The sequence below is a fragment of the Capronia coronata genome, assembly GCF_000585585.1.
Source record: "Capronia coronata CBS 617.96 chromosome Unknown acBCG-supercont1.6, whole genome shotgun sequence".
NCBI classification, from domain to species: Eukaryota; Fungi; Ascomycota; class Eurotiomycetes; order Chaetothyriales; family Herpotrichiellaceae; genus Capronia; species Capronia coronata.
In genome coordinates this window covers 2,031,246-2,052,758 of record NW_006912898.1, presented here as the reverse complement: position 1 = coordinate 2,052,758, position 21,513 = coordinate 2,031,246, and the positions used below count along the sequence as shown (strand labels likewise).

Genomic DNA, 21,513 nt, shown 5'->3' with positions numbered 1-21,513 from the left:
CTTTCCTCTCGCCGACCATATGAATGCCTGTCATTGAGAGAAGAAAGCCTTTCTTGGCATGCTTTTTGGGTTTCCTCGCGAGGTATGCTGCGGCTGCACCAGATCTAGTCTTCCCGTTCGATGCCCAGTTGCCGCCTGTGGCCTACGTCTCGCAACCATACGGGTTCACTTTCTCCGTGGCAACCTTTGTATCTGACGGACCTTCGATATCGTATACACTTCGCAATCGACCCCACTGGCTTCTTTTTGATGGCGATAGCAGAAGATTCAGGGGCACACCTACGGAGAAGGATGTGGGAGTCAACAACTTCGAACTGACTGCATCTGACCACACTGGAGAGGTGTCAACCAACGTTACCCTCGTTGTCCTCGAATCGATAAACTTGCAACCAGACCGACCCGTGCTGCCACAATTGCAGCGAGCCGGACAGGCCTCTTCGCCGGAATCACTGCTATTACGTCCCCTGCAGCGCTTCTCTCTACCCTTTGACCACAACACTTTTAGTGGCATCGACCAAAACACGCACTACTATGCTGTGTCTGCGGATAAGTCCCCTCTCCCGTCGTGGATACAGTTCGATCCAACACTCCTGTTGTTCACAGGGGTAAGTCCTCCTTTGACCTCGCCTTCCACATCCCCACAAACGTTCGGAGTGCTGTTGATAGCATCAAATGTACCCGGCTTCGCCGAGCTTGCTGTTCGCTTCGACATCATCGTTGGCGGCCACATCTTGGCCTTTTCGACACCGTGTCAAGTCTATGGCATATCCGAGGGTGTCGCATTCCAAACTCCGCCCTTCCGTTCCCTGCTTCAACTCGACGACCGAGCCGTAAGAGATGAGCAAATCGCGAGCATCCACGTGGACGGTCCCGGGTGGATCAACCTCGACAAAGGGCAAGTTTCGCTGAATGGTACTGCAGCGCCTTCGCCCAGCAACACAAATGTCACAATAAGTGTCATAGATATATACGATGATGTCGCGAATCTTACGATCTTCTTACGGGAGCAGGCATCGCCAGTCATGGCCTTGGGCACCATCGTGGACTTCAACGTGACTATTGGCGAATACTTTTCTCACCCGCTCACGTCTGCATCATTTTCACCATCTGCTGGGACATCGATCTACCTAGATCAAGCTGCTGGCTGGCTTCACATCGACCCTTCGAGCTGGCTGTTATCGGGTCAGCCACCCGGGGATCTTTCCCAATCCGACGTGAATGTCACCGTCACGTTGCAAAATGCCACAACGACGGCCACCGGCGTGATTGGTTTGCATCTGATACAGCTCACCCCAACCGCCTCACTCCAAGTCACTGGGATTATGGAGACGGCAACAAGTCCGGTGGCCAGTCAAACGAGCCATAGTTCTGATCTATCAGGAAGCGCAAAAACCAAGGGCATGTCAAGACGACATGTGGTAGCCATGATACTAGCCATTGTCCTCCCAATTCTTGCAGTCCTTGTCGCAATCTGCCTCATATTGTATTTGATGCGAATGAGGCGTCGCTCACGAGATACACCTGTTGCCTCGGACGAACTGCGTACAGTCCACACCAGAGAGGGTAGCTTAGGACTGGAGTCCTCCGTCCTGAAAGGGCCATCGCAGTACATTCCGGGGGACTCCACCGAACCAGGTCAAATACCAGTGGTTCCTGGGCCTCCAAAGATTGATTTTTCGTGGTCAAATGACTCCTTGGGCCAGTCAAAACTCAGAATGTCCGCCATAGAACAACCTGCTGAGGGTCGCCATTCGACAGTATCTCGAGCAGACAGTCTTGTGCATCCAACTGTTTTAACGGCCAGGAGTGACGCCAATCGAAGCCATACTCTGGGCGAACGGCCGACTGCCAGGGAGTTCGTGATGGAGTCGCCTGCGGGTGAATCTGAGACGTTCCGCAACGTGCCAGAAAGAGTCTCATGCTTGTCCACGCTTCACAACATGCAGCAAATAGAGGCACGTCTTCCCACCAGGAAGAGCGGTGCGGGACATGGTGCTGGTATCGCCATACAATCGGACCTTGCTGCAAACGGAGACCCATGGCGGGCTACGTGGCTATCCAATCCCGCCAGTGAAACACGCCGGAGCACAGTCGTCCTCGAGTCGTTTCCGATACCTCCGAGAGATGCGCCGGGACAAGACGCAATTGGTTCTCCTCGCGAGTTTTCGAGTTACCTTGATGATGATATGTCATTCGAAGCCCGACGGCAGAAATGGCACACTGAGCGGGCTCGAGCGCGGTTGGAAGGTATGACACGCTTTTCCAATGCAGGTGCCTCACGGTTGACGCCCTCTCCACGACCGCGACGAACCGGCAGCAGAAACCCCCGGGAGCTGACAGCACGATCAGCCACAGTTATGGAGGATATAACAAACAACGGGGACAATCGTTGCAGAAAACAGTCATGGCAAAACTGGGTTGAATCAAAGCGAGGTGCTCATGATGTCCAGACACCTCTCGAAGTCCCGCTCGAGGTTGGGCATATGCCCGGTTTGAGGGAAAAGCCCAGTATCACCAGCAGCAGGCAGTTTGACTCTTTGCCATCCTCGCGAAGTCAATGGGATCCCGAGGATTGCATACTGGAACAGGCAGAGGCTCAAGATTCGGAATGGGAGTCTGACGACAGCGTAGCAGCATGGCCACAGGATATGTCTGGCCAGTCGCCGTACTTGCGCCGGCTTGATAGACGGGACCGAGGCCAAGCGCGAGTGGACGGTTTCGAGCAGGCGCAGAGTAGCCAAGATGGTAGTTCCAGGTTTATATGATGACTAGCAATCTTCCCAGACTGGAGGAATTCGACAGAAGGGGGACGGTGGTCTGGGCGTGGTCTACGAACAGTTGCTATACCACCGTATACTGTAGTGGCTCCAGGAGACTTGACACGACGTGGCGGTCCCTATGCTCTGCCCTAAAAAATAGCTTAGATGACACTACTGTGAAGCAGACAGACCCAAGATCCATCCGTCCAGCCACTGGCACGGCACGGCACTGAACTGAACTGCGCTGCAATCTGTTACTTTGGGCCTCGTTCGTCATTTATCGCACTCGGGGGTCCCAGTCTCAGCAAACAACCTGTGCTTGCACCTGATGACACTCTCTCCCACCTCCATCTCTAATTCCTGCACGCGACACCTTGGTATTTGATCATAAAACTACCTTCGCGCTTCATCCTCACCTCTATTATCACCCTGTGTATGGTTCGGCCGTACATTGCCATTGCCCGCTAAAAACCTGCACCCTTCCCCAATCTGGTCTTGCACCACCCGTCCTCTTCGTCTCTGACAGCTTCATGACATCGCTTGCAAAGAGTACATGACCATCGCCACTCCTGGCAATCATACACAAATAAAGGGCTGCAAACATGGGTCAGACTCTGTCGGAACCCGTGGTGGAAAAGGTGCGTTTGTGAAGTGTGATTAAACACCCCGGCTGCGGCTGCGAATGCATAGACTGAAGGCGGTGGTGACTTGGTCGGTGGCGACCAGTCTCACCATACCTTGGAGTCTCTAGCCTCGCGTGTGCAAATGTATAACCATCCCACGACTGTCGTCACTAACGACTTGCTGTGCAGATATCCGACAGTGGCGCAAATGATGCTGTTATTTACGGACTCTCCGCGATGCAAGGATGGCGTATAAGCATGGAAGACGCGCATGCCGCTGTACTCGACCTGCAAGCGGAAGGATCGGGCAAATCACCTAAGCCTTCCGAGCCTGACAAACGTTTAGCTTATTTCGGTGTCTATGATGGACACGGGGGAGAAAAAGTGGCACAGTTTGCCGGGGAGAACGTTCACAAGATCGTCGCGAAACAAGATGCATTCTCCAAAGGAGATATGGAACAGGCGCTCAAAGACGGGTTTCTGGCCACGGATCGTGCAATTCTGAATGGTTTGCAGCCCGTGTTCAGGACGTTATATGTCCGTACTAAAGAGCTCCAGATGCGCGTTACGAGGATGAGGTATCCGGATGTACCGCTTCCGTTTCGATCATATCAAAAGATAAGATCTGGGTCGTGAGTGCATCCCTGTCCATGTCCATGACCTCCACTCACATATTTAGGCCAATGCCGGAGACTCTCGCACCGTGCTTGGTGTCAAGGGACGAGCAAAGCCTCTCTCGTTTGATCACAAACCACAGAACGAAGGTATTACATCCACGGGTCGATGCAATGGCACACCATATTGACAGATTCACAGGCGAAAAGGCTCGAATAAGCGCTGCAGGTGGCTTCGTCGACTTTGGTCGAGTGAACGGCAACCTTGCCTTGTCACGTGCTATTGGTGACTTCGAATTCAAGAAGAGCGCCGACCTCTCTCCTGAGCAGCAGATCGTGACCGCGTTTCCGGACGTGATTGAGCATGAGATTTCTGAAGACGACGAATTCCTTGTCATAGCCTGCGATGGTAACTTCCCTGTCTCTGTCCCGGATACCATGTCACTAACAAGCTGCAGGTATTTGGGATTGTCAGTCTTCCCAGGCCGTGGTGGAGTTCGTACGGAGAGGAATTGCTGCGAGGCAAGAACTACACCTCATCTGCGAGAACATGATGGACAACTGTCTTGCATCCAACAGTGAAACTGGAGGCGTCGGCTGTGACAACATGACTATGATTGTCATCGGCCTGCTCAACGGCAAAACGAAAGAAGAGTGGTACGACATGATCGCTAAACGTGTGGCAGATGGCGACGGCCCGTGTGCGCCGCCTGAGTATGGCAAGTCAGTCCTCTATCCACGAGACCATGTCTCTTCTAACCTTTTACAGCTGAATTCCGTGGCCCGGGAGTTCGCCATCAGTTTGATCACGACAGTCCCGACGAGTATGAACTTGATCTCGATCATCGATCAAGAGGTTTCGGTGGGCGGGGTGGCCGTATCATCCTACTTGGGGATGGTACTGAGGTTTTGACCGACTCAGACGACGCGGAAATGTTTGACCAGAGCGAAGAAGACAAAGACACAGCGAATCAAGTCAAGAAGAGCACGCCTAACACCTCGGATGTTGACTCGACCCGCAGTGAGCGAGAAGGCACACCTGCTCCCCAGCCAGCAAATGAGGAGTCAAAGGGACACAATGAATCTGGGACTTCGCAGGGCTCGGAACCAGAGATCAAAGCAGTCGCGGATGACACCTCAGAGCAGAAAGCTGTCTAGTGCAAGAGAGAAGAGATGTGCAATGACTCGGGCAGATCGAACATCCATCACGACTCAAGACGCCCCCTTGCCCTCAACATGTTGACGAGGGATATCTTAGTATGCATGACTGTCTAGAACCACATGAACGACCGGCGATTGGGGGTCCTTTGCATGTGGTCACGTTTTCCATTCTGTCGAGATACAACAGAGAATTGCGAGTAGCAGGATGTGCCTGTTTCTTTCCGTACCACATAAACATTGCGGCAGAGGCGTGTTTCGAGCGCACTCTCATCGCACGACCCCAGCTGCTCATAGCCTAAGGGTTATGCCCTGATTTCTCTGTCTTACTGAGGCTGATAACTATCGAACGCCGGTGTCAGATGAGGCTGTGCAGATGGCGACAGCAGTAAACATGCGTCCGGGGATCGAACAGGGTACGTAAACAGGCTCGATGGGATAAGGAGCCGAAGCAAAAGCACATCACAGCATGACGTTGGGCCTGCAGCTGCAGCTCTACCACACTGCAAACAAGTTGCCAGAAAGTAGCACGGATGGAACAAGTTGGAAAGCCAGAACTTGAAAGGGCTAGGGATAAGGAGGAGGGTCGACCCCTAGGCACCTTGTGGCACGGCCGCAGGCAGGTGACGGCATCGGGCAGCCCCATCGGCATCACCGCAGGCTAAACTCACAGCCAACAACAGGTTTCCCGTCTCACAACTAGCCGTGTCCTATCCAGTTCCATTGATATTGCAAACACATTGTAGTAGACTCTGTTGTCAATGGGTGGTCCGCCATCAGTCTGAGTTGATAACCTCGACAAATTGACCTCATCGGACGCTCGCTCTTGTGACCACTACTTCCTGAAATCGTCCCTGCTCCTTGGCACTTGTCGGGAGTCCCTTTCCCCCTACTACTACTAGCTAGTATTCGTGGACTCGTGGACTGCTTCTCCCAGGACATCTGCCTTCGTCTGGTTGTCCCCTCTCAGTTTCAGGATACCGCCCTTGGACGTCGTGTTGGGTCGATTGAGCCAGTTGTCACAATGTCCTCTCCCTCATCGTCCAGCTCGGCCAAGCGAAAGCGGACCACCGCCTCTGAACACCTCAAGTCCACGGCGACCGAACTCCAGCAGCCCTCCTCCCGCGATGCATCAGGCGAAGAACTCGCGGATACGCCCTCACACAACACCCGAACCCGCAAACACGCCTCGAGTAATTCGATCGACAGTACCGTGCCTCCTAGTAAGCGGGCTCGGACTCGATCAAATGCGAACCCTACCGAGCCCAATGGTGCGAAGCACGACCATGAGGGCTCTGATGATGCCAGTGACCATGATGAGGAGCTGGATCTGGATGACAAGGACCAGCAAAGTCATATGTCTGTTCCTAGCTCGGTGAAGAAGGCTATTGTTGTTGGTGAGGACACTATGCAGGAGCCGCCAAAGGCAGGCTTGAGAGATCCTGTAGGAGGATACAAGACGAACCCGCCGCCTGTGGGACGACCTGTCAGAGTGTACGCCGACGGGGTATTCGACTTGTTCCATCTTGGGTAGGCCCAACGCATTCCCTTCCGCTCTGGTTATGAGCAATTCTGACTTCTCCACAGACACATGCGCCAGCTGGAACAAGCGAAAACGGCGTTCCCAGACACCTATTTAATCGTCGGAGTCACAGGTGACGCAGAAACACACAAGCGGAAGGGTTTGACAGTGCTCACCGGAGCGGAAAGAGCAGAAACTGTCCGTCATTGCAGATGGGTGGACGAGGTCATTCCTAACTGTCCATGGATTGTGACACCGGAGTTCCTTGACAAGCACCACATTGACTACGTCGCTCATGACGATGAGCCCTATGGTGCGGACGAAGGAGATGACATCTACGCGCCAATCAAGAAGGCAGGCAAGTTTCTCGTGACACAGAGAACCGAAGGAGTCTCCACGACAGGAATTATCACAAAGATTGTCCGCGACTATGAGAAGTATATCGCCCGCCAGTTGAGGAGGGGCACAAGTCGTCAAGAATTGAACGTCAGCTGGCTGAAAAAGAACGAGTTGGATATCAAGCGCCATATGCAGGAGCTGAGAGATAGCATCAAAACAAACTGGAGCACTGCTGGAGGGGAGATTGGACGAGATCTCCGACAGTTTTGGCAGAATGCCGGTTCACGGCCTGCGAGTCCAAATCCGTTTAACAGACAGCTTAGCGATGGCCTGAGGAGTCCAAGCGCTGCCAGTGCTCTCGACCATCTGAAGCATCTGGAGGTGCCCGGTAGTGCTGACAAGCGCAGCGACTCTCCAGGCAGATTCAGCCGAAGTGAAGACTTTGCAGCTGGATACAGCCTGGGTTTGATCGGAGGAGTCAAGTCATGGGTAAGATTGGCTTCCCGCCGTTTCGAGGATGATCCAATACTAACCAGGGTCGCCTTAGATGATGCGTGGCAAGAGAGCTCTGAGAGATAGTCAGCCACCAAGCCCCGATGGCAGTGAGGACGATGAGGCTAGAAGCCCCTTCAGCAACGAGGGCGATGTCACCATTGAGCTCAAGACACCACCGATGGGTCGAGGGAGGAAGAGCAAGAATACCAGCGAATCTGACGACCTACAGTAGGAAGCCATGGATGTGATGCATTGACCCGGACCGATGGGAGAAATTGGAATTCAGCTTGCTCTGTGAAGGGAGAGTAGCGACGGCGAGTCTGTCCAAGGTTGCTCTGTCTTCCACCAGCGGAGTGGCTATCGTTTGGGGAAGTGGTGGTGGTGGAAACCTTGGTATGGGAACGGTGGCCAGTATCAAGCCTTGGGGCATTCTTCAAGTACGTAGTTATTAGTTGTCTGAGGCACAAAAGTAGGTATTGTTGCTCAATATACATATCACTCCGAGCTGCACGTTTGTCTAAAGATCATTCATGTCAGACACGCAATGCTTTTCTTTGTTAGTAGGGGCTGATGGATTCCGCAGATCCAGAGGCTCATTTTCTTGTAGTTTGTCATAACTTTGCTGGCATTGAAGGTCTATGATTCGGCCAAATCCTTTGGCTGGCGAGCCATAGTCATGCTTTCAGCGCTTGAAATGTTGTCGTGACCATGCCTCATGGTATGATTTTGAGTCCGCCTCCGATTCCAGACCATCATTTCGATGCAATTTGTCTGTTTGTAAAATCTTTGGTGTTTTCATGCGCCACAACAGTCCGCTCCAGAAACCCTCTTCCATCTGAACACGTCTATGATCTGGGCTTCTCCTTCTTCTCCTTCCACAAAGCAGTCAAACCAACACCGGAGACCTTGACGACCTTGAATCGCACACCGGGAATATCACCCTTGGCCTTGCCCTTTCGACCGAAACCGGCGAGCAGAACCTCGTCGTTCTCGTCCACAAAGTTCAAGCAACCGTCATTGGGCACTGCAAAGAAAGACCGTCTGTTAGCACTCTTTCGCTCACATGACACAGTACAAGCTTTGTTTCGGCAGATGCCATCTTCAATCGGAGTCTGGGGCGTGGGTTGAGGCTGTATATATCCAACGTACCGAAAGCAGTAACCTTCTTGCCGTTCTTGATCAATTGCACTCTAACACATTTTCGGATGGCGGAGTTGGGTTGTTTGGCTTCGACACCGACTTTTTCCAGCACAATGCCCTTGGCGTGCGAGGAGCCACCAAAGGGAGATGACTTGTAGGCGGTTCCGAGGAGACGCTTCTTGTAGTGGAGATCGGCCCAGCGACCTTCCTTTCGGGCGGCGACGAGCTTGCGGGCGGCGTTCAAACCGCGGGGCTTTCCTCTGTTCGTCATGTCTAATGTTCAACAGAGATATGTTAGTTTTTGCCGAGTATCTCAAGAGGGATTTGAACGTCGTGCAAATGAGACCCAGTCGGTGGCGCAATGGGCTGCTCTCAGGAGCGAGACCGCAACGTTGGAATGACCCGGGTGCTGAAGAGGGAATGGGAGTTTGTACGTACTGGCGACGGTTGACAAGCAGAAAGTCGAGTGGAAGGGGAGGTTGACGGCGGTTTGAGGTCGTTGTCGATAATTTGCGGACAGGATTGAGATGGTTTTCTCAAGTCTCAGTGCGGCTGCCAAGACTGCGCCTGCGGCTGCGCAAAATGCAGTGGCTGAAGCTGGAAAGCGGTGAGATGCGGCAGAATTTTCGGTTCTGCGGAGCATACGATGTTTCTCCGCAGTCGTTGTTGACCTCGCTCCCCAGATCCAATGTACTATTCCCGATCACTTTGTCCTCACGCCGTCCTGTTAGCATATCGCTCGCTATTACATGGGATAGTATTGCATTTTGAGGCGAGAGCAGTGCTCTCCGCCGACATCGCAGATGGCGTCGTCTTCAAGAAAGCCGCCTCAACTGGAGCCACCGGCGTCAATGCCTTCCGAGCGTGAGCGGCCCAAACTCAATACCTCGAGGACGACTGCGCATCGTCTGCCTCCGCCGGCACTGTTCCAGGGCCCCCCGTCGAGAAATACATCGCACATCTCGCTCGTGCTCCCCGGCGACAGGGTCCCTGGAGCGCCTGGAGCGGACGCAGAACATCCGCAGCGCATCCACCGACCTGCGCGTGTCCCTGCCGCGTCCTCGTTCTCGGGGCCCTCGCTCCGCCAGCCCGCCGCGGACGCGGACGACCGTCGAGCTGAGAGTCTATGGGCGGATATGCAGAAGACGCTGGCCGACGTGGAGGTCTCGGCCATGAACACGTCGCACGTGTTTGGAGCATCGCATGCAAGAGCCCTGGAAGACCTGCGCGCTGCACAGCTCTCCCTGGCGCAGACCTGGGCGCAGACCGAGGCCGACGAATTGTACGAGCACGACTTTAACAGTGCTGCGGACAACAAGAAGGACAGTCTCAACCAGATCAAGACCGACGTTAGCAGCCAGCTGGATACGGCGTCTTCGACACCTATTGACCCCGGTCCCGGCAGGGGTGCCAAGGGGGCGAAGATGGCCAACCCGACCCGCAGCGCGTTCACCAACAACAAGAACCTCGAAGAGGAGACCGAGCGAGACATCCAGCTCGCTCGTAAACGCAGAGAGGCCAACGACCGCTATTTCCAGCAGGTCAATCGCGGAGTTCTCGATGTCGTCAGCAAGCTCGACGAGGTCGCCGGTGCCATGCGCCGCGTCGAGCGAGAATCCCGAGAAATTTGGGACGAGTCAAGTGATGACAGCATCAGTGGATCAGAAAGCGGAACGGTGACCGATCGGACTGCACTGACTGACAGTCCGGGAACTATACGGAAAGAACGCTGAAGATGGAAAGACGCCGAGGCACTTCTATCGAGGCACAGACTCGACTCTGCAGGCATGCAAGGCAGATTCTGTTGTTCGTGATACTTCATTCTAGGCAATGGTCTGTGGGATTGGGTGGTTTGCCCTGTCAGAGGTGACAGGGACTACCACGTTCCGGTTGCCACAGCAGTGAAGAGCGGCAAGACGGAGCTGGCTTGTATTGCGTGGTGCCTTGTTCTTTACTAAATCACCTCGACTTTGCATCTCAAGCAGACCGAAATCCGGACTACAATTCGAGCTGCACTCAGGACCAATGGCTGGCTTCGGTAGGAAACTCTGCCCAGGGCGACGCAGACGGTGCTATCCAGAAATGAGCCCCTGTCCATCCCTCTACCAACACGTTATCTGGCCATTATACAGAGAGCTTCCCTGGCTCGTACGTTCTTTCAAAGTGCCTGTGCCCAACATTGAAAGCGGAGGCTGGCCCGAGAGTACGTCAATGCCAATACCAATGCCTTCTGAGCTCGAGATTCCGCCGGGTTGTGCATATAGGGCCCGAGGACCATGTCCCATTCAAAACCACGAGAGATGGTTCTTACAGACAACCTGAACACGGGAAGCCATGGTCTATAGCCTTTGTCACGCCGAGCAGCAGTCTATACAGTCTTGCTTGCTCTCACTTTCTGCCGAATACTGACGGCGGCGAGGGCAGTCCAAAGACTATATTTGTTCAGGGATTGAAGAAGATTCCCACTTCCACGGACTGTTGTCATGATGAAAGGGAAAAAAGACCCTTTGGCATGAATTGCGGGCGAAGTGGTAGTACCGAGCTACACTTGTTTTAGACTTGGACACAACCTGGCGCTTCCGGCTTACGTCTCTTATGCTCTGCATTGTTGTCTCTGCAATTGGATTGTGCACGTGCTTAGGATGACTTTGTTTCCCTCCTGTTGGGCTCTGTGGCTAATAACCGTAGGCGAGGCTGCTTAGGCAGTATCGAAGCTTGATTCTATTCAACGATGCTCCGTGATATTGCCCTATTCAGTATTGAAGAGCAGTTACAAGTTCTGTCTGCCAGGATCACATATCATCTGACCCCCGCGCCTTGATCAAAGCGGCTCCGGCTTGCCCGCCTTGAGTCGGAACCTGACTCGTGACCATGGGTCATTTCTTCCTGTTCCACGAAGCGGATAGACGTACTCCTTTGTCTGTTGCGCGACTGTGACTGGAAGGCCTCGTCCATAGCATCCGCGCCACGTTGGTCCTGAGCTGCTCTGATGGACGGTCCGTGAGTGGGTCCGGGATGCTGAGTTATAGGAGTAGGATCTTCAGACTCGTCATTCTCGCGAGGCTCTTTCGATCCCGCCGAGCTTGGTCGGCTGCTTGTTGTAAGGGCCTGGGAAGAAACCGAAGCACCACGGCGATGAGATTTGGTCCCGTGGGCCAAAAATGGAGAACGTGTCCGAGGTAAAGATGCCAGGTAATCACTCTGGCTTTCTTCGTCGTCAAGTTCTGCCCAAATACCTCTTATGTTGCTGTCCGGTTGCGCTGGACCGGAGAGAGTGGGTGGTCGTTTGCGATCGATCAGGAGCGGCGTTTGCTCGTCCGTGGAACGTCTCGAACCAGATGTAGAACTCCGCTTACGTCCATTGGGAAGCAGTGGAGGTCGTTCCTCCGTTGGCGACTGCACCAAGCCCATCCCAGGTGTGAGAGGCGTTGCTGGAGGGAGGACTGGATGAGCGGACTCTTGTGGTGGAGTGTCATCCAGTCTCCAAGACAAGGCCAAAACGCCGCTGAGTAGTATGACGGTGCCCAACGCCACGAAGCCGGCAGACAAAGCAGTGAGCCTTGAAGCTTGTTGAAAATAAATCAAACCATCCAGAATTGCTATGATGTTGTAAACGCAAAACACAAAGGGGTATAGTACACTGGTGCTGCAAAGACGTAGGCCGAGGTGCAGATAATATAACTGGGTCAGCGCGAAAAAGAGAAGCGCGACGAGGATAAGCCACGATTGAAAGCGGCCGAATTGATTCTTGTGATCGACGATAGTCCGTACGAGCAGCTCCACGGCGGACTTCGCAACCAGAAGGGAATGGGCAGATAGAATGCCAGATATCAAGGCATAACAAAGGCCTCGAGTGAGTCGTAGGCGACTCAGTCTGACTTTCACTTGCTGTGGTAACTGAGCCGTGAAGGAACGCGACATCATTGCTGTGCGATCTGAAATGGTAGACGCTGACCGAGGTCGTTCAGCCTTGGGGAGACTTTGTACGACGTGCTTGTGAGACGCCCAAATCTTGAGGACGTGAGCAAGCAGAATGGTAGCGACCACCACGACCATCGTCACAACCATCCATATTATGAAGTCCCGTTCGTGAAGAAGATCCAGCAACTGCTGCAGGTTGTGCGCCGGTTCGCCAATGGCACCAAACGTGGCTATGAGGGCGGCCCCAGAACATGTGAGGATCGTGCCCACAAGAGAGAAATAAGTGAAACGCTCGCCGAGTAATAGTGTCGCGAATGCGGTGTTGAAGACCAAGCCCGATGCTTGGAGGGTAGAGAGGACAGGCAGGGGCAGTGTTGTGATTTGTATGGTGCTGCCGACCACATTCGAGATCAGAAACATGAACATGCCCAGTCGCCATTTCTGCCTCTTGTAGGGAGGTCGCCGCGTCTCGGGGATATGTTTCGCATCTTCAATGATATGTGACTTCCGTTGGAGGGTCAAGCCGAGACTCTGTATCGACGTGGACAGGAGGCCAACAATAATTCCGATCTGCTTGCTAGTGAGTCAGGGTATCCCATTGAGTGTAAGAGACCTACGGCAATGCTGCCTTGAGGCGAGATGTCACCGATTCGGCCCATAGTGTGATGATATTAAGACGGTGCAAAGGTCCATTCGTAGTTCTCTCAGGTTGGCCGAGCAGACCATCTTGGGCCCCGGAGCATGGAGATGATAACTGTCTAGCGATGGAGGGCGTTCATAATGTAGAGTAGGGATATAGGGCGACGAAGGGTACACAAAGGGGGGAGTCTTGTATGCGGGCGGTGAACGACAAATAGAGAGAGGAGAGGCTGTCAAAACGTGTTTGGCGTCGCGGCGGGCGGGTGACTTCATCATTGAGCTAAATGGTTTGCAGTACGGGGTTCTCTACCGCCCCGTACAGTTCTGCCCAACCGTGCGTGCCATTGGACAGCCTCGAGGTTGGCTGCGCATGCTCTTCGCCGTTCACTGATACGCTCCACCGTTATACAAGACGAGGGTCATACCTTCCATATCTGAGCTTCCTTTGAACACATGTTCTGGCAGACTCCATTGAACCAGCGATCACTTGAGCTTCCCGTTGTTGTGCCTTTCACATATCGTGGCTTGCAGCACTGGCAGATTCTTGAGCCCACCACTTGCCAGAGTCAGGACAAACTTAACGGCAGTACAGCTCCCAGACTGCCTCAAGCGTCGAGCACCGTTCCCGACTATAATCTCGCCGTCGGAAACTATTGACCTTCCTTCATCCATTGTCTCTAAAACAGTACAAATTACACCGCCAACATGTCGTCTCACGCGCTCTCGGACGACCAGGTATGCCTATGGAAGATAGCCTGCCTAGCGTGCCTCGCTAACCAACCGCTTCGGCACCCCAGGTCGCCTCCGAGCTCAAGAAGATGACTGCCTTCATCCGGCAAGAAGCGATGGAAAAGGCCCGCGAGATACAACTCAAGGCAGATGAAGAGTTCGCAATCGAGAAGTCTCGACTGGTGCGAGAAGAGATCGCTGCCATTGACACCGAATACGAGAAGAAGTTTAAACAAGCCTCCATGTCCCAGCAGATCACACGGTCCACCATGGCCAACAAGACGCGGATAAAGGTGCTCAGTGCCCGACAGGAGCTTCTCGACAGGCTCTTTGAGCAAGCCAGGGAGAAGCTACCCGAAGCGGGATCCAAGAGCAAGAATTATGAGGAGATATTGAAAGGACTGATTCTTGAAGGCATGTACATGCTCTGCGAGAAGAAGGTCTCCATACGGTGCCGAGAGGCGGACAAAGAAAAGGTTCAAAGTGCGGCCAAGAAGGCTTCTGCTGAATACAAGGAAAAAATGGGCAGCGGGTCGGAGGCCGTTGTGGACGACAGCGAATGGCTGCCAGCCGAATCGTAAGTCATTGCTTGCCAAACCACTAAAGCAGAATCTAACTCAACTTCAGAGCTGGCGGAGTCTTTGTTGTGAGCGGTAGTGGCAAGATAGAGCTGAACAACACCTTTGAAGAAAGATTGCGGTTGTGCGAAACCGATGCTCTTCCCAGCATCAGAGCCACGCTGTTTGGGGAGAACAAGAACAGGAAGTTCCATGATTGAGCGGACATCTACTTAACTTGCGAAGGAGTTCAGTGTCATGTCTAGGAGGCAGAGGTATGCTGTTTGTGTTTCATCGCTCATGTAACAGGGAGGCCAAGCTCGAATAGAGGCTGGCATCGAGAACAAGGACATATTCACCACGGCTGGCGACAAATCCTGCCTTTATTATCACACGACGTATGGATGGGCTTATACCGTCATCGGTGCAAAGTTCCTATTCCAAAATGCCTACTGAAGACAGACTTACATCTCTTGGCAACATCTAATCATCAAAATCATCATTCATTTCGCCGTGACGCCATGCTCGTCTTACAATGTACTAACAGACCTGCGATGTCCAGACAGCACGAGTCGCACCTCGAAAAAGACAAAAGACACTCAGAAGGAGAATCCATGCATCTTTACTCGCTCAGCCCGAGCTGCTTGCGGATCGACTTCTCTGTCTCAGAACATGCTGACGATTCCCCAGACGATGTGGCTGTTGCGAATGTAGCGGAAGCCTCGTTCCGTGGCGTATTCTGCAGGTCGTTCTCTTGCGCTTTCCCCTGCTGCTTTTCCTTCCTCCGTGCCAAAAAGTGTTTCATGAAGTCCTTGCCTTTGTCCTCCGTGCGAACCTCCTCTGCATCCTGGATCCTTCTGGTTGTGCCGTCGAAGATGTTCTTCTTCGGGCGCAACTCAGTCCGTACGCTGTATAAAAGGCGCCAATGAAGGGCTTGTAGGACGTCTTTTGCCTCAGTCCGCGTCATGTGCGAGGCGCCTGTGTCGATGATTGAGATATACGTGGATCGGATGCTGTCTGCCAGACGATCCACTGATCTGTTGAACAAAACCTCTTCAGCGCGTGAGGGAAAGGTCGTGGGACGGCCACCATCAGATATTGCAACATCAAGAACGGAAGTCAGCGCATGTAAAGCGACATAGTCGAGAGCGTTGGGTCCTTTGCGACGTCTGGTGTCAAAAGACGAGGATGTTGAAACGTGCTCTGCGAGGATATCAAGAGAGATTCGAGGCTTGAGAGATTTATCGCCTTTGAGTACATCAACTCCGAGAAGAAAACACTGCGCAAGTGAGATGCGCACCCTGCATGCTGTTGTCGACGTTGGAAGGATATGTGAGAGCAGATGGGCCTGCAAAACTGCGTCCTCCAGGTGGTGACCGACATCTGCAACCATGCTCTCAGCAATGTGAGACCGCAGAGTGGGCTCCGGTAAGGATAGCAGTGTTTCCAGCATTCCTTCGACTTTGCAGGATATACGAGCATCACTCATGAGTCCACAGTCGACGGCGATTCGGCAGACAATCGAAGTCAGTCTGCTCAGTGCCATAAAGTCCATATCATGGCAGATTGATTGAAACAACTCCAAGGCGGCCAGAAGGTATTTCGGATCACGCTTCGAGGGTGCTCTGAGCAGGCGGTGCCGGGGTTGAATCGAGACGGAGTCTTGGAGACTGACATCATCTGCTCCTAAAGTCTGGAAGACGGTCTGCACGTCTTGGGGGGTCAAGTTTGTTCGGGTCCATGAAGAGCTCGCGTTTCGCAGACACTGGATATACGCCGACCGTACATCATCCTCCCGCTCGATAACCACGTTCTGAAAAGTCCAGTTCAGGGCCTCGTCGGATAAGCGTCCTTTGGCGGCGAGCTCAGCCATATAGCCAGACAAAAATACCCGCGACAGGGCCCCATCGTCCCCTGGGCGCCACAGGTCGTCTGGAATCGCTCCAGCAGGGAAATCAACGCGCGCAGGAGACTCGTGGTGCCAGTCGTTCAAGCCATTGATACCGAAAAACAAAAAGACACAGTTGGATGCCAGAGCCTCCGTGCGTTCCACGGCGTCCATGAGCCTTGAAACCCCCGCCTCTCCATCTTCAGTGGTTGCGACCGCTGCGAGTAGTTTTTTATCGAGGTTCGCATTGGTCTCGACCTCCGAGGCTTTCACGGCTTCTTGGAAATCGGCTCGAGATCTCTTGACCTTTTGTTCTAATTCTTCGTCGTCAAAATGCTCATTTAAGATTCCAGATATATCGAACCGGTGCTCCAGCTCTCTGGCATACAACGCTCTCAGTTTCTCCTTGCTCATCGAAGGGTTCGAACGACCTCTGGTAAACAAGCTCAGTGTCTTCAAGCGCTCGGCTTCGAGCCGTGTTTCATCTGGCTCGGGAGAAGACGACAGAGAGGTGACATGACCTCCCTTTGCTCTTCCCAGGATATCATCCAGTGACTCCAACGACTTCAGCGACTCCGAATCATCCTCGTCTGAATCAAGGATTTCGATGACCTCGCCATTTTTGATCACGGCCTGGGTTGAGTTCGGCAGTTCCGCGAAGGAGGGCGTTTTCAGGGGCTTGACGGGGGTGGGGGATGAAGAATCTTTCCTTGCGGCTTTGCCGAAGTCAGGCGGCTTCTTGTACGTCGAGGGCGGCTCGACTGACAGGTGAGGTCGGGGGCTGCGGATGGGAAGAGACGCTCGGGAACCCGGGACGGACGACGGCGAAAGAGCGGAAGATGATGCAGGAGTGTGAGCGTGTACATTCGCAGACCGTCTGGCAGCCTTGGGAGTGGTCATGAGACCGACATCCTTGGACGGGTTCTTCTGCTGCTCTGCATCTTCGATCAAAGGAGACGGCCGTTTGGCCGGAACGTTGCTTTTGAAGTATGGTTTGAAGAAATCGGTGATGGGTCGCTTCTTAGGTGGGGGAGAAGGCATAGAGGCGACTCATCAGGGCATCTTCAGAAGTTGCGCGTGCGACAACTAACGCCAGGTAGGCCCATTGACCAGCGATGATGTGTTTTGGTGAAGGTTGCAGGACATCCAGAGCAGAGGCGCAGCCTAGCAGACATGAAGTTACAGTACCTGATTAACGCGCAACGCGCCAAGGTGCCCGCCGTGCTAGCAATTCGCGCGTCATCTGGGGCAACCAAAGATTCCCCACCGCAGTCACACATCACCCGATACTAGTATCTCGTACCCCGACATTCGATTGATTTCAAACAGGTACTTAAGATATGTTGCTCTGCTGACTTGAATATAGAAACACAAACAGTATCTGATCTCACTTGATCATGCTACAAGCAACAGCCTCTGCACCGTACAGCAACTCCAAATCGATGTGCCTTCGGCGGGCCCTGGATCCAGGGCTTCTATACCTCAAAGCTGAATGCTCCTATGCCGCGGGTATGCATGAGCACAGGCACGTCCAGAATGATCAGTAGACCTCCATTGCAGCAAGCAGGGCAATGACACCCCCTGCCCCGTCCAATACGGATCGAACCATATTCATCCAATGCCACCGCCTAAGCAACACTACAACTTCGCCCCCTCCGACCTTTTCCCTCATGGTAGAATCCTTTGATAGCGCAATCAATCTCTCGTTTGTGTTCATCATAACCAGTCTAGTCCACGGCAGTGTTGCAAGAGTGAGGCTGGCAGCCACAGCATACCGGACTCGTCTGTCTGGGTCGAGGAAAGCGGCGAGTCCCGTGCTCAGGCTGGATAGAAGTACCAGTGGAACTATCGTGCTGGCGCCACGGTAGTAGAACTCCGCGAAGATGGAGGTGCTGGTCTCTGCGGGGAGCCGGTAGAGGATCGGGACAGTAAGCTGAGAGGCAGAGAAGTGCACGCCCGAAAGGTATATGGAGGTGGAAAGACCCAGAAGGGACGTTGTCCTGAGGATGGCAAGGTTGTCCATTACTACTGACGATGTAGTTGACCGCGATCTGGAGATTCTGAAACTTGATGGAGGGCGTGTTCTTTTTTTGTTGAGCACGCAGTGTGCGTCAGGTACCAAGTTATATATTGTATACGCACGCAGCTTGAGAGGTGTCTGTTATTAGCCTCGACCACAGTTGCCTAAGTTGTGCCGTGCCGAAGTGGCAGCTGGATACGGACGTAAACACCCCATCTACACTCTATATCCAGCCGTTGCACATCGGCGGTCGGAGAAAGAGATGCCCTCCCTCCCCTTCCACAGAACAGGCCCACCATTGACGTTCGACACCACCGTGTCGAGGCAAATAGTCCACCTGGTAAGTTCGAGTAAGTAGGTATGTCTTTCCATGGTCTTCGTGAGAAGCGGTATCCCTCAGATATGTACGATTTCAAAACGAACCAAGCTTTCAATCCCCGAAAGGTCCAGCACGGCAGATACAGAATCGATACCAAACAGCACGCTCTACCATTCGTTGTTCGAGTCGATATGACTCGACCCGTGCAAAACACAGCATCTTAACATACAATAAGACGCTGCTGTCTGAATGGATGGATGATTTACAGGGCCGCCTATAGACGGTCACCATGATCTCCCTGGGAAGTCGTCGTCTATGCGACATCTTTGTACATTTCGATGTCGACTCAAGGTACCTTGTGGGCATTTGACAACCTTCCGGTTGCAGCACACAGGTTTGTGCCGTTGTAGAGACCTCATAAGACAGTGTGTTGCAACAACATACATGCTAAAGAAATTTTCGAAATTGCTTGAAGGACATGTCAAGTTATATATTCACATGATCCCCCGTATTAATATGGCGGAGTATTTGTACTGCCAATAGAACCCATCAGCGACCTCTTTAACGATGTCTCGTACATTGTCAGAGATTCTGGTTTCTGATGACCCTGCATCCTGTGTGGTATATTGTAGTGCTCACGAGCCCACGTTGCCCAGATGGCAATAATTTCGTGAGGCATCTGACTTGAAGCTCATACAAACGTTGCTCGATTGAAAACTTCTGGATTGCTCAATCCCATCCTGGAACATAACGCTCGATTGCGCCAGTCAGGATACATGAACGACATGGCTTGCATTCACTCAGCATATCCCATTAAAGCACTGTGCCACACAGCTCTGGACCAGAAGGGTATCGCTCCACGTGTTCCCACTCAGGGTAGGAGTTTCTGTCAATTCATAGCTCGAGTCAAACCCACCAGCTGCCCAGGTGGTGTATCCCAGGAAGACGTCGGCGTTGCTATTAAGGAAGCTCAGCTCCTGACAGAGAAGCGTGGCACAATTGGCATCGTTCAATCCTCCCGTTTCCGTCAACAAGGCAACACGCCCGTTAGATCGGAGATAGTCGACCAAGTTAGACAGTCCCGCTCTGCCGTACGAGGTGTCGATGTTGTTCGTGACGCATTCATTGTTGCCACCAGAGTCATTGGAATCAAGGTACTCGTGCACCTCGAACACCAGCTTTGAAGTCCCCCCAGCTGGGTCTGTGATGCCCATCAGCGCCGGTCCAGACCCATCAGAGTTTGTGGGCAGGTATGTAATTGAATGGGTCCAGCCCTTGCCGGGGAGAAGGATCAGTTGAGACGTAGCTCCAGCCTGCCGGATGGCGTTGACAGCGGCCTGGAGAGTCGCTGCCCAGGTGTCGATGTCGATGACACCGCCGTCGGATGACTGGCAAGATTCGTCGTGAGGCTCGTTCATCAAGCCAAACGCAACGCGACTCTCTGAAGCGTACACCGTGGCTAGCTGACTCCACAGACTGGCAAATTCGGCCGCCGACGGACCATCCTGGCCGATGATCATGCCGTTGAAGCGGGCATAGTTGTGGATGTCAACGATGCAGAGTGATGCACCAGAATCGAGGCACCCTTGGACTAATGTGTTGTAGGTTGCAAGGTTGGTTTGGTCAAGAGTGTTGCTGGCGAGGGACCCTCCGTCATATTGATTGATCAGATATTGCCATGAGACGGGAAGTCTGAAAGCGTTCAACCCATCATCGTCAACGAAATGGTTGATCTGTGCGATATAGTTCGTCGCGTCCACGTAAGGTGGCGACGTATGAATTCCACAAGTGTCGTATGAGCCAAATTCGAACCCGGCGATGTTGACTCCACCATACCGAACATGTGTGCCTGTACTAGTAGACGAGGGGCTTGATGAAGTGGTTGTTGCAGTTGCAGTTGCCGTGCCGCTGCTCTCTGAAGTGGTGGTTATTGAAGTGATTGGAGTCGGCACGGTTGAGAACGTGGTGGGAGAAGGAATTGTGCTTGTCGATGAGAGCTCGCTCGCTAGGAAATGTAAACAACCATCCACCGTACGACTAGTCAAGATAATCAATCACTTACCAGGCGGTGGTGGGATACATTGCCAGTAATAGTCATTGCTGTATGCGCAGGGCCAATCGTCAGTGCAGCATGTAGAGCCTACCCAGTTGATGCCGCCACATTGACCCCAGTTGGTGGCACAGGGAGTTGTGGCCGTGGAGGTGGAAGAGGTTGTCGAAGTTGCTGTGGTAGTTGATGCTGCTGAAGTCGGGCTCGAAGTGTCTACCGGTATTCGACACTCGGAGTAGTAGTCATTGTCGTATTGGCAAGTCCAGTCCGACTGACAACAGGACGGACCAGTCCATCCGATACCTCCACACTGTCCATAGGTAGCGCTGCAATCAGGATTTCCTAGGTAGGGTAGACATTGAGAATAGAAGTCGTTCATATACTGGCAGCTGGAACCGGTGGCACAGCACGTAGAGCCTGTCCACTCGGTCCCACCACATTGCCCGTAAACAGTCGAGCAGCCCTGTGCAGCTGCACGGGATGAATAGAGGAGGATCGTTGCCATAATCATTGGCAAAGGCATCACCCTGCCTCGCTGAAAGAGGTTCTGCATTCTGGCTGCCCGTTTTCAAGGCCGGTCGCGATCGCGCAATATGGCAGATTGACGCCGATGCTGATACTTCTAGAGAATGCGGACCACGATCCATTGTCCAAAGCCATGCGGTCATCCTCTTATATCCTGGTCCGAACACCCTTTCCAATCTCTCGAAGAGAACGACATTCTTGGCCATGTGTAGACT

General features: G+C 53.2%; 9 protein-coding genes across 9 annotated transcripts; 5 read left to right on the top strand and 4 right to left on the bottom strand.

Moving 5' to 3' along the window:
- Positions 1-23: 23 nt before the first annotated feature.
- A1O1_07400 (uncharacterized protein) lies at positions 24-2,765 on the top strand (the record flags this gene model as incomplete). Its single annotated transcript, XM_007728269.1, has 1 exon — positions 24-2,765. The coding sequence occupies one exon, from the start codon at positions 24-26 to the stop codon at positions 2,763-2,765; it is 2,742 nt and encodes a 913-aa protein (XP_007726459.1).
- Positions 2,766-3,361: 596 nt separating this feature from the next.
- A1O1_07399 (protein phosphatase) lies at positions 3,362-5,154 on the top strand (the record flags this gene model as incomplete). Its single annotated transcript, XM_007728268.1, has 7 exons — positions 3,362-3,397; positions 3,572-3,890; positions 3,935-4,014; positions 4,062-4,146; positions 4,199-4,405; positions 4,455-4,697; positions 4,766-5,154. The coding sequence occupies 7 exons, from the start codon at positions 3,362-3,364 to the stop codon at positions 5,152-5,154; spliced, it is 1,359 nt and encodes a 452-aa protein (XP_007726458.1).
- Positions 5,155-6,178: 1,024 nt separating this feature from the next.
- Positions 6,179-7,742, top strand: A1O1_07398 (choline-phosphate cytidylyltransferase; the record flags this gene model as incomplete). Its single annotated transcript, XM_007728267.1, has 3 exons — positions 6,179-6,684; positions 6,742-7,504; positions 7,563-7,742. 3 exons carry the CDS (start codon positions 6,179-6,181, stop codon positions 7,740-7,742), a joined length of 1,449 nt encoding a protein of 482 aa, XP_007726457.1.
- A 613-nt stretch (positions 7,743-8,355) lies between these two features.
- On the bottom strand, positions 8,356-8,921 carry A1O1_07397 (40S ribosomal protein S23; the record flags this gene model as incomplete). Its single annotated transcript, XM_007728266.1, has 2 exons — positions 8,356-8,534; positions 8,660-8,921. 2 exons carry the CDS (start codon positions 8,919-8,921, stop codon positions 8,356-8,358), a joined length of 441 nt encoding a protein of 146 aa, XP_007726456.1.
- Positions 8,922-9,501: 580 nt separating this feature from the next.
- Positions 9,502-10,383, top strand: A1O1_07396 (uncharacterized protein; the record flags this gene model as incomplete). Its single annotated transcript, XM_007728265.1, has 1 exon — positions 9,502-10,383. One exon carries the CDS (start codon positions 9,502-9,504, stop codon positions 10,381-10,383), a length of 882 nt encoding a protein of 293 aa, XP_007726455.1.
- Positions 10,384-11,449: 1,066 nt separating this feature from the next.
- A1O1_07395 (uncharacterized protein) lies at positions 11,450-13,230 on the bottom strand (the record flags this gene model as incomplete). The annotated part of the gene is made up of 2 exons (XM_007728264.1): positions 11,450-13,141; positions 13,189-13,230. 2 exons carry the CDS (start codon positions 13,228-13,230, stop codon positions 11,450-11,452), a joined length of 1,734 nt encoding a protein of 577 aa, XP_007726454.1.
- Positions 13,231-13,915: 685 nt separating this feature from the next.
- On the top strand, positions 13,916-14,717 carry A1O1_07394 (ATP synthase (E/31 kDa) subunit; the record flags this gene model as incomplete). The annotated part of the gene is made up of 3 exons (XM_007728263.1): positions 13,916-13,945; positions 14,008-14,516; positions 14,567-14,717. 3 exons carry the CDS (start codon positions 13,916-13,918, stop codon positions 14,715-14,717), a joined length of 690 nt encoding a protein of 229 aa, XP_007726453.1.
- Positions 14,718-15,118: 401 nt separating this feature from the next.
- A1O1_07393 (uncharacterized protein) lies at positions 15,119-17,425 on the bottom strand (the record flags this gene model as incomplete). The annotated part of the gene is made up of 1 exon (XM_007728262.1): positions 15,119-17,425. The coding sequence occupies one exon, from the start codon at positions 17,423-17,425 to the stop codon at positions 15,119-15,121; it is 2,307 nt and encodes a 768-aa protein (XP_007726452.1).
- Positions 17,426-19,523: 2,098 nt separating this feature from the next.
- On the bottom strand, positions 19,524-21,278 carry A1O1_07392 (uncharacterized protein; the record flags this gene model as incomplete). The annotated part of the gene is made up of 2 exons (XM_007728261.1): positions 19,524-20,728; positions 20,786-21,278. The coding sequence occupies 2 exons, from the start codon at positions 21,276-21,278 to the stop codon at positions 19,524-19,526; spliced, it is 1,698 nt and encodes a 565-aa protein (XP_007726451.1).
- Positions 21,279-21,513: the final 235 nt, after the last annotated feature.